At 53.8% G+C, this 11,633-nt stretch overlaps 1 protein-coding gene across 3 annotated transcripts; it reads left to right on the forward strand.

The window, feature by feature from the left end:
* The first annotated feature begins 1,129 nt into the window (after positions 1 to 1,129).
* Positions 1,130 to 9,197, forward strand: LOC116455426 (peptidase inhibitor 16-like). 3 transcript variants are annotated; one of them, XM_032133316.1, is made up of 6 exons: positions 1,130 to 1,368; positions 3,816 to 4,034; positions 4,297 to 4,406; positions 5,195 to 5,283; positions 5,677 to 7,479; positions 7,829 to 9,197. In XM_032133316.1, exons 1-6 carry the CDS (start codon positions 1,216 to 1,218, stop codon positions 7,966 to 7,968), a joined length of 2,514 nt encoding a protein of 837 aa, XP_031989207.1. In that variant the 5' UTR covers positions 1,130 to 1,215; the 3' UTR covers positions 7,969 to 9,197. The 3 variants fall into 3 exon arrangements, with proteins under 3 accessions (XP_031989207.1, XP_031989206.1, XP_031989209.1); XM_032133315.1 differs by having other exon boundaries at positions 1,135 to 1,368; positions 7,826 to 9,197; XM_032133318.1 differs by lacking the exon at positions 5,677 to 7,479 and having other exon boundaries at positions 1,140 to 1,368; positions 7,826 to 9,197.
* The last annotated feature ends 2,436 nt before the right edge of the window (positions 9,198 to 11,633 follow it).

Here is an 11,633-nt window from a genome sequence, read left to right on the forward strand (position 1 = left end):
TGGTTTGACCGGCCGAGTTGAAGAGAAGACCTGGTGAGATCTTGGCCTCAGACCCCACTTGCAGAAATTTTTGGACAATTGAGGGTATGGCTGACCCCAGAGCTGGTGAAGGACAAGGTAATACAAAAGTAAGAGATCTGGGGAGCAGTAGGAGAGCTGTTGAGGTGAGAGAGGTGATCCGTGTGGTCTAAAACAAGAGGAAAACCAGCAAAGCGTTGCCTGGGGAGTGGGGAGAGGAGGGGGAGGCAGAGCCGGCAGCGTGTGATTAACTTGGCTCTGCTCTCCAGAGCTGCCCACCCGCTGATGCTCTCTAACACGCTGTGATCCCAGCGGAGCTCCTGGAGCGGGGCCGGGCGGTTGCACAATCGCAGATGGGGAGCCGAGGCTGCAGCAGTGCGGGGGGCTCGGCCAGAGCCGCTCCGGCTGCGGGACACGGGTGCTGAGCCCTCCGGGTGACTGCGGGGACGGAGCACAGCCTGTCCCTGCAGAGCCGATGGTCGGGTTATTCCAGCCACAGACTCTCAGCTCCCCTGTCTGGGGCAATTTCAGCTCTGTTCTCTGTTCTTCCTCTCCTGCTCCCCCCTCTCCTGATGGCTCAGGGAAGAGGCATCAACCCTCTGCTTTCTCCCGTTCCCAGCAGGCTGGGGGAGCCCGGGGGGCTGTTCCTCAGCTGCCAAATGCTGTCCCCCCCCCACAGACATGGGGGTGGCCGAGAAGGGCTCTGACTCTGTCTGAGGAGTTCCCGTGCTGCAAACTGCTCTCAGCGATTGCATCTTGCTGCTTTTGTTTCTAACGCAGCTGCGTTCCAGGGACAGGGGAAGACCCGTGTGAAAACAGGGCTTTGCTGGTTGCTGCGGGATTATTGTTACAGTTTAGGAGAAATGGGACAGGAGGTAGGAGAGAGGACCCGTAACTGAGGGCTCAGGGGATGGCTGAGGTTTGGAGCAGCAGAGGTTTGGATGAAGAATGCCAATCCAAGGATTAGGATTCAGGCACGGGGTCTGTCCCAGGGAGAGAACCCTGCATGTTCGTTGGCACTGCTGCCTCTCCATCGAGGCTGATATGTGAGATGGGTGTGTTCTGCATGGCTCCAAAACTCTAATAAATACATTTCCTCCCCAATCTTCAAGCTGTTGGGTGTTCCTGGCTTTTGGGAGGTGCTTTAAATCTGACTGCCAGAGCCGTGGGCTGCTGAGAGCAGAAGCTGCCTGCACGATGCTGAGCTCAGGTCTTTGTCCCGTTCTCCTGGTGCTCTCAGTGCTGCAGCTGAGCTGGTCCCTGAGTGATGAAGAAAAGAAGATAATCTTGGATGAGCATAATAAATATCGCTCTGAGGTCGATCCCCCTGCCAGGGCTATGATGAAGATGGTAAGTGGCTTTTATTGCAGGGGAATATTGGGGTGTTTGTGTGGTGCAAGGCTCGATCTTAATGCGAGGAGGGATCAGGGTGCTCCTTAGGGGAGACAGAGCAATTCTCGTGTAGGGTTACAAGTAGGTGTCAACAGAGGGGTTTCCTAAACTGCCTCTAAAGAGAAGAGTTTCCTTTACCTTTGGAGTTGTCTTTGATCATTTCTGGAAGTTCCAAAGTGTGATGTGAGTCGCCCGATGCTCTTCATGAGAGTGATGCAGCTCTCACTCCCATGAGTGCCTGCTGGAGCTCCCTCTGATGAGAGGAAGGACTGCTGAGACCCTGCCATGAGCAGGTGCCATGAGCTGGAGACTTTGCCATGGCCATTGCCAAGAGCTGGTGGGGGAATCCTGCTGTGTGGGACATCACACAGTGCTCTGTATTTGCCTTTTCAGGTGAGAGTACTTTTATCTATTGGAGGGAATGTCAAATGTCAGTCAAGGTCTTTCAGTTATTTGGGCTCATCACACTCCTAATCCTCGCCATGACTTGGTGTCTTGAAGATGCAGGATCCCCTGTTTTGCTTGGGGAAATCAGTGAGATCTGAAGTAGGAACAACAACAAGCTTAGTGCTGGTGCTGCTTTTTGTCTTGTTCAGACTCTTGATTTGATTAGAACTTGGCTGTCAAGTTTTATCTTGCACCACGTGATTTTTCCTTACTGTTTGCAAATCACACAGAGAAAAATAATTGTTTATCATGGAGAGTTGGAGTGCTTTCCTCTTTGGGTCGAAGTGTGCTTGGAGGACACCTCCCTGCCTGGCCCAGAAATTGCCCAGGCTGAGTAAAACCTTTGTGGGCTGGTAAATGGGTGCTTAACAATTAAAAAAAGCCAGAAGTTAAATTCAGGGAGAGGAGGCCTGACCAGTGACTGCAGACTCAAAGGGGACAGAGCCAGAACCCTCAGCACTGTGATCCCATTGAACCCAGCAGGCACAGCAAACTCAGAGTATCAGGGCTTTGGAGCCAAAGTCTTAGAGAAAGCCTGAGGGAAACGATCTCTCAGGATCCTTAAGTCAGTGCAATTCCAAACCTGTGAGGGCTGCTCGCAGCTGAGTCTTTGATTGCAGCCCCTGTGCTTTGAGATGCTCCCTCTGCAGCTTCTGCTTCTGCTTAAACACACGGGACCCACTCATGGTCTGGAGCCAAAGGCTTTTTCATTTTGAAACCCAGCAAATGTTTAGCTCACAGCAGCCCTGACGATTCTTCAGTAGAGGTTTTCCATGAGAACACCGTCCTCGCCTCCCTCCTGGGACCTTTGCTTGGGCTGTCTTTGCTTCTGGCTTCACCTGCTGCCATGGCACTGTGCCTGGCTGAGGTCACCCCATGCTTCCTTTTGGGACATGGGGTTGGTTGCTTTGGAAATATTTAGTTGAAGGGGGAGATCTGTAGTCTAAAGCCACTTTTCTTTACTAATGAGGCAAATCTGCAGCTGTGAGTCCCCCATTTATGGAGCCCAGCTCCATGCCAGAGGGAGAGGGCTGTGTGGTCCCCAAAGTGGGTGTCCAGCCATCACTGTCAGTGTGGCTTGGGGCCGTGGTGGGAGATGAACCAACACTCTGTGTCCCATCCAGGTGTTTTCTCCCCCCAGTGTCTTAGGGCCCGTCCTCATCCCCTCAACACCCCAATGGTGACGTGCCCTCCTGTATGTCACCTTTTGGATCCAGCCCTGGCTCTGTCCAGGAAGATCCCCCCTCAGGATCCCCTGTTTGCAGGGCTGCCTTCCAGCAGCCAAGCTGCTCTCTCCATCAAGGATGGTCCAAACAGCTGCAGTGTAGGATTCCCCGTATGCATCCCTGTGAGAGAAACTCTCCCCCTCCTCCTCCTCCTCCTCCTCCTCCTTGTTCTCCTGCTGCACATCCCTGTGGCCAGGGGCTCAGCTGGTGGCGGGGCCGCTGCCGCTCCAGAGGGGCTCCTGGCCAGCAGCCATGTCTCGGATCCAGGCAAACAGATGATGTTTCCCAGGAGCGTGTGCTCCCAGACTTTGTACAGCTGCCAGGAGAGATGTGTCCCATTCCCCTCCCATCCCCACCCTGGGCGAGGAGGGATGGCCCCAGGCCCCTCTGGTGTGACCCAGGGTGGGTTTCCTTCCTTCCTCCACTCAACTTCATGGTTTCTCCATGCTGAGCTGAGGATGTTCTGTGATGGCGTTAGGTGAGCTCCAGGAGAGGCTGTGAGTCCTGGTGGTGCCCTGACCTTCTCCTGTTTGACCCATAAACCAAGGCTTAGTTTGTGCTGGGACTGACCATGGAGCTCCCCTCTCCCGAGGACTGTGTTAGGTAGGGATTTGAATTTCTTCATAGATGGGGAAACTGTGGCCCGAGAGCGCAGGGGTCCTTGGTAAGTGCCTTGTTCCTGTTGGAGAGCCCAGTGTCCCTCTCTGTGTGCTGACATCGAGCTCCTTTCAGACCTGGGACAAGGAGCTGGAGGCCCTTGCTCAATCCTACGCAGAGAAGTGCATCTGGGACCACAACAAGGAGAGGGGCCGACGGGGAGAAAACCTCTTTGCTATGGCCCCAACCCTGGAACTAGAATTTGCTGTGGAAGACTGGAATGGGGAGAAGAAATTCTACAACTTGACAACATCCACGTGTGTCCCCGGGCAGATGTGTGGCCACTACACCCAGGTACCAGCTGCTGGGGTGGAGGGGTGGCTGCTCAGCAGAGCTGGGTGCCAGATTTTCTTAGACAGAGAGACGAAGTCTGAGTGTTTCTTCACAGCTTGGGTGGGAGCAGACACGGTGGTGGATCCTTGAATGCCAAAGCAACATGGGGATGTGGGACTGGGGACACGCTCTGTGGGATGAGGACGTCTTCAGAGCAGCCTTTAAGGCCAAGGGACAGGTTGCCTTCACCCAATCCCCTCACCTCCACCCTGCTTTGCCTTAGGTGGTTTGGTCAAGCACGTATCAGATCGGCTGCGGGGCACATTTTTGTGAGAAGATCAATGGAATTGAAACAGAGAACATGCACCTGCTTGTTTGCAACTATTATCCCCCGTAAGTCCCAGGCCCTGCATGGATTGGTGCATCTCAGTGGGGTTTCTGTGCTGGAAATGCCCTGGCTTCAGTCCTTATGTCACAGCAGGGTTTGTCCTTGGTCAGAAATAGAAGTTCCAAATAATGCTTCTCTTATCTTGGGTTGGTCCCAGAGTAAGGAAGGGTTGTCTGGAGTTCCCAGCCCGTTACTGTGAATGCTGAGGGCTGGTTCAGCTTCTGGCACACACCAGGGAGGGACCTTCTTCCCCAAGAGCTGCTCAAGGCTGAAGTGGCAGTAGCTGAGGGTACAAACAACTCCCTGCCCTGGGCCTTGTTCTTCTGTGCTGGCAACAGCCGTCACTTGGGGTGGAGAAGCCCTTTTGCAGCAGCAGGAAGGGTTAGACATGGGAGGAGAGCTGAGTACTCCCTTACCAGCCCTGGGACCAGCCTTGGCACCACTTGTTTGGAGCTGCTGAGAGCACCAAGAGTGGCTGGTGGCTGCAGACCTTCCTGGGGGTCTGGAGCGGAAGGGAAACAGAATTTTCTGTCCCAATGCCCATCCCCTGCTCTGCTCTGAGGGAGGTGAGGGATCTGCTCCATGCAGTTGTCTGCTCTGGCTTTAGCAGCCTTGGGGTCAGGCTGGTGAGTAAATGGCCCTGACAGGCTGTGGCAGGAGACCAAGACCTGTTTTCTGCATTAATCCTGAGTTTTGCCTTGGCTGGGATAGCCCAGCTGAATCAGCCCCCTCTCTGGGATGGGTGTTCCCCCTATCCTCACGCCTTCTTTATCTTGGCATTTTCTACTTCCAGGGGTAACATGAAAAGCAAAAAGCCCTACATGGAAGGACCCCCATGTACAATGTGTCCCACGGGCACAGTCTGTGTGAACAACCTGTGTGGTGAGTGAGCGGAGCCGCGCGTGGCCCTGCACGGGCTGTTGGGCCTCAGACCCCAGGCTGGGTCTGAGCTCTGAGGCCTTCTGGAGCTGTCAGGAAGCCCTTGAACTGCACTTCCAGGGCTGGACCATGAGACAGGACAACTGCCTTAAGATAAGGAGGGGCTTGCACCCCATTAGGCAGGGGTTTTGCCCCTTGTGGGGCAGGAGGTTGCGTGAGGGACATGAGATGTCTCCAGGTTGGGAACCCCAGAGTGGGGGATGGCCCAGAGTGACCTGAGAGGAGCTGGCTGCTGTTTCAGCCCCTCACTGGTTTCTGCTGGTCCTGCTCAGTGCAGGGATCCATTGAGGTCAGCTGACCCAGCCCTAACCCACGGCACTTTTCATCTCTTACCAGAACTCGTTGTAGAAGAGACCACTCCGGCCTCTGTGACAACAAAGGCAAGGCCATCCACCCCAGCCACAGCCAAACCAGAGCCCACAGCCAAACCAGAACCCACAACACCCGTCCACACCACAGCTGAACCAGAACACACACCAGTCCACACCACAGCTGAACCAGAACCCACACCAGTGTCCACCACAGCTGAACCAGAACACACACCAGTCCACACCACAGCTGAACCAGAACACACACCAGTATCCACCACAGCTAAGCAAGAACACACACCAGTCCACACGACAGCTGAACCAGAACACACACCAGTCCACACCACAGCTGAACCAGAACCCACACCAATGTCCCCCACAGCCAAACCAGCACCTACAACACCAGTCCACACCACAGCAAAACCTGAACCCACACCAGTGTCCACCACAGCCAAACAACCCACAAAACCAGTGTCTACCACCACAGCCAAGCCAAAACCCACAACCACACTTCCAACCACAACCACAGCCAAGCCATCACCCACAGCCACACTCCCAACCACAACCAAGCCCAAACCCCCAACACAGGCACCCATCAGCACAGCCAAGCCAAAACCTGCCACCACACTCCCAACAACAACCCTAGCCAGGCCAAAACCCACAACACCAGCAGCCACCACAGCCATGGCCAAGCCAAAACCCACCATGCCAGCAGCCACCAGCACTGCAGCCAAACCAAAGCCCACCACAGCTGCAGCCAAGCTAACACCCACCACACCAAAACCCACTCTAACAACCACTACCACTAAACCAACAACCACCACTACCCCCAAGATGACACCCAATACCCTGAAACCCAATACAACCACTACCACCAAACCAACACCCACCACACCAAACCTCACCACAACTACCGCCAAACCAACACCCACCACACCCACAACCACCACTTCCACCAAACCAACACCCACCACACCAAACCCCACCACAACCACAATTACCCCCAGGCCAACACCCACCACACCAAACCCCACCACAACCACAACTACCCCCAGGCCAACACCCACCACACCAAACCCCATCACAACCACAACTACCACCAAACCAACACCCACCACACCAAACCCCACCACAACCACCACTACCACCAAACCAACACCCACCACACCAAACCCCACCACAACCACCACTACCACCAAGCCAAAACCAACCACAATTATGGCCAAGCCAACACCCACCACACCAAAACCCACTCCAACCATGGCTAAGCAAAAACCTGCTACAGCCACAGCCAAGCCAACACCCACCACACCATCATCTACCACCACTACAGCCAAGCCAACACGTGCTGCTACAACACCAACACCTGCCACAACAGCAAAGACACAACCGAAAACTGCCACAACCACAAAGCCAGAACCAGAAAGACCTGATCCTACTGAGGCAACTGGGATCACTCTTTCCTTTGAGCCCACATTAGACCCAGATTATAAAGTATCTCCAGAGGTAGACACTGGAGAGCCTCTTAGCTCCTTCACTACAGAAGATCCAACCTTACTAGAAAGCTTGGGCACAGCCTTCAGCCCCAGATCAGTCCCAGAAACAAAGAAAGGTGTCAAAGAGGATGGGAAAGAGAAATCAGCATTTTCCAGTCCATCTCCATCCCTCAGCCAAGTTGTTCCAGAGATTAAGTTAGGTTTCAATAGAGCTGAGCTCATAACCCCCTCCAAGTCAGTGGTCCTCAGCCCTGAAGAGCCCACGTTCTTGCGCTTAACATCATCCTCCAAAGACAAAAAAGGGCCGAGCCCCCATTTCCAGACCTCCCTCTCAGGTAAGGCAAACGTGCAGTTTGTCCTGGCATGGACACTTGGACATTCAGGGATCCCCAAGCAGCATGGAGAGGGCTTGGGAGGAGCAGTGTCAGACTGGTCCTTTGGATCCTCCTCTTGTATGTGGCACCAAGCCTTTTCCTCACTCTTTGCTCTAACCCTGAGGGGCTGGTTGGATGTCTTGTCCCTGAAGCATGGTCCCATTCACAGCCTGCCCCCACTAACGCACAGCTTCCCTGGACCAGAGCTCTGCTGCCTCAGGGCACATCATGGCACACCTGCATGAGTGGGAGTTTCTCTTCTGCCAGATCTTCCTCTCTAACTCTACATTTTCCTCTCTTCTTCCAGCAGGTGCCCTGGACACAGAAGAACTGGAGACAAACTCGGACCAGACAAGTGTGGATCCACCCAAAGCTGGAGCTCCCAGTACCTGCTTGGGGCTTTCGCTCTTCCTCGTCCCCAGTGCCATCCTGGTGGGCCTTCTGCTCTGAAGGGTCTTCCTCAGCTGTCCCTGCACCCCTCACCAAGGCTTTGGTCAGCGCTGGTTGTTCCACAACCCTGGTAGGCTCAGGAGACTCCTTGGACAATTCACACGCTCCCTCCTTACGCTGCCTTCTCTGCTGCAGCCCCGGCGAGCCAAGGGCAGCCGGCAGGCCCGGAGGAACTTGGTCCCCTTCCCGAGGAGACCCGAGGGCAGGAGGGTGTTTACCATAATGCTGGTGACCTTGGACGCTTCTCCTTTTTCCTGGCTTCCGTTGCATTTCCAGGCTGGAAGTGTTGAGCTCTCCCACCCACCCACCCGCTCGTGTGACCCCAGGGACAGCGGGGTGACTTGGGGACAATGAGACATGGTGGTTGGCTTTGGTGTTTGTAGATGAGACATGGGGGCTGAGTTTGGTGGTTTTTTCCAGCAGAAATGCTCTTTTCCCTCCCAGTGTGTCCATCTCAATTTTGGACAAGTTTTACCTCTTTCCCTTCTTGTCCAAAAAGAGTGGCTGTTTTGATTTCTGTTTCTGGAGGATTTCTGTTTCCTCCTGGTTCTGGTGTAGCTCTGGCCAGTACTACCCAGCTCTTCTCCCCTCTCCTCCTCACACTCTGCAGCCCTTGCCTCCTCCCTCTCTCCTGCTCTCTGGCACACATCCCCTTCCTCAGTTCCTCCAATGCCATGGATTTATTTTACGCGTGTGCCTGCACCTGTGTGCACGCACAGAAGAGAAGAGCTGAGAGCAGCCACCAGCTCCTTCATGTAGCTTTTCCCTGCATGGCTTCATTCTTTGCATAATTTCAGTGTATTTGAATTTAGATACAGATCCTGCTTGACATGTAACTTGTGTGTGTGTGGTCAGGGAGAACAAATCCCCATGTGTGTCGATACAATCTGAGCTCCAGAGATACAAGTGACACTGTTAGAGGTTATTGGTGGCTCCTGGGCACATCGCAGGACTGCTGGCATTGTCTGGGACACTGTGTTTTGTTACCCCACGGCTCTCCTCCCTTCACCTGAGGATTCCCAGGCAGGTGTGTTAAATATGTGACAAGCTTTGCAGACTGGTGGAAGGAAGATAACAGGGAGATACAGCCCCTTCTCTGGTCATTGCAACCTTTCATTTCTTACAGATGAGGTGGAGGATGACCTGAAGGCCATTATTCACATCCTCCACTGCTGCTCTGTCCTGTGCATCCCCAGAGCATGCACTGAATAAATCCAGTTGTGAAAGTCTGTACAGTGTCTCACTGGGGGTCTGGACACCGGGAAGCCACTTATTCTACCTGTAAAATGCTCTTAATTGTGTGCTTACATAGAATTGCTAAAAGACAACATGACTTCTGTGGGTCCTGAAGGGTTTTTTGGCTTTCCAAAAGCATCCCTGTGCTGCTTTCTGTAAGGGTATAACTAAATGTTTTTAAACCTGTGTAAAAGCAGCAGGAGGAGGGGACTGAGGATGATGTAGGGAATTTTTCTTGAGCATCCAGCTGAGTGTAAAGCAAAAATGTGTCCCCACCAGGAATTTTTGGGCAAAGAAAGCAAGAGAAAAAGAGTTGAGAGCAAAAAAAGAAATAAAAACTAGGGCTGGAGCCCTTCTGGTTCCCTGTTTTAGGAAGCCCAGCACAAGCCTCTCACACCCTAAACGCACACAATTTCATCTTTGCAGCACAGAAAAAAGTTAAATACAAGTGTATGTCCCCAGATTCTGTGTTTTTGCAGCATTTTCACCTCAGAACATCCATCCAGGAGCAGCATGAGGGGAAAGGGCCTGGCGAGGCAGAATCTCAGCGCTGGAGTGACGCTCGTATCTGACTTTGCCTTTTGCTTTTCCCCATCCTCCTGCCCCTGCTTTTGCCAGCAAAGCTGCCCTGCAGCTCCCCACTTCCCTTCTCCCGAAACGCTGCTGCAGGAGCCCGGCAGCACCAGCTGTCCTGCAGGAACCCAGCTGCCTGCGGGGTGTTCTGGGGTCACGGGCCCGTCCAGCCCAACCAGGCAGTGACCAGCAGATGGCACTGGGAGAGGCACCGCTGAGAACTGGGCAGCTCAACTCGCCCCGCACACCCTGCCCGGAGTTCAGAGCTTTATTTAATCGCCAGCTTCAGATGTAGTTAAGAATCAGATTAAAAATAACCTCGTGCCCAGGTGCTGTGGCTGCTGAACGCTCTGGGAGCAGCTGAGCTCCTGCTGCTGAGCTGCTTTTGGGAGAGAAATCCATCCCTGGGTTAAGGGGGGATAAAAATACAGCCCGAGAGGCTGCTCCTCACCCGTGTGAGGGGAGAGGGGTCAGACCTGGAAGAGCATTTCAAGACCTCATCTGGTTTTGCATCTGGGTGAAGGACAACGTAACACTCCCTAGAAATTCCCAGGAAACACTGCAAAGAGCAGAAAAACATTTCTCCTCCCAGCAAGATCAGGGCATTCAGGCAGACCCTGATTTTTTGCAGTGCTGGATCCCCCACCCTGCTGAGAGCCAGCGGTGCTGCCGGTTAACAGCCACCAACATGATTCCAGGATTGAAGTGTTTTATCACTGGTGTGGGGCTATGAACCTTGTGAAAACTCTTTTTGTTTTCCTGAAGGTTTTGACTTGTGGAGACCGGCTGTTGTGCAAGGACCTATTTATAGAGTTCCTTGCAGCAGAAAACTGCAACCCAGAAGGAAATCCGCTTTCCTCTTGCCCTGCTCCCAGGACAGCGGGGCTGAGCCTGCCCACACAGGCATTTGGTGGGGGTTTGGCTTAATCCTAAATTTGGGGGTTTAGGCAAGGGCAGGGTTTGGTGTGGTGCACCGGGGAGGACACAAAACATTCAAGGGAGACCTTTGCAGCATTTCCACTCCACTGCTGGGCTTGGCAGGAAGGGCGCTCTGGCACTGCCGTGACCCTGGCAAAGATTCTGCCAGGTCCTTACAGCCGTGTGGCTCCGTGTGGTGAGAGGAGGAGAAGCATTAACCTTCAGCTGGGGTGACTTGGGTTGAATGGTGAGATCTGTGGTGTTAATGAGGCCTGGCTTCTTTATGAACCTCACCTGCTTGCTTCCCTCCATCCCTGGGGTCTGTTTCCAGCAGGCAGAGGGAGGTGTTTGCTGCTGGTTGAGTGAGAGGAGGTTCCTTTGCTTCAGCTCCTCAATCTCCTGGGAATGCAGTGGGTCAGAAAGGATGGGGTGAGCACATACACCCTCCTGGGGGATTTGCTTCTGGGGGATTTGCATTTGGGGTTATGCTGCTGGCAGGTCCATCCAGCTTCCAAGTATTCCCTCAAGAGTGTTTGGGCTGAAAGTGCTCTCCTTCCACAATGTCCTGTGGGGGCCTGGGAGGACCCACCTTTCTTGATCTTGCTTCCTGGCTGCTTTTTACTAGAAGAAGGTGCCCGTCCCTCCCTGCCATTGTGGTCAGGAATGATGTGGCTGCCCCAGTGCCGTGTGCTGTGGGATCCTGGCCAGTGAGTCAGGTGGGTGTCCATGGGTATAAGCTCAGCCTGCTCACCCTCCTCCTGGGCAAAGCTGCCCTTTCCTTTGTGCCAGGAAGCACTGGAGTAATTAAGTATTACCTGCCCTGGTTTCTTAGCCCTTGATGGGATTTATTTGGGTTAGCAGACCCTGGAAGTCCCTGTGTTCTCTTGCTGGTATCACCATTACAAACATGTTTATAGCAAGGACTATCCAGGGCAGAG

The sequence above is a fragment of the Corvus moneduloides genome, chromosome 24 (assembly GCF_009650955.1).
Source record: "Corvus moneduloides isolate bCorMon1 chromosome 24, bCorMon1.pri, whole genome shotgun sequence".
Lineage (NCBI taxonomy): Eukaryota > Metazoa > Chordata > Aves > Passeriformes > Corvidae > Corvus > Corvus moneduloides.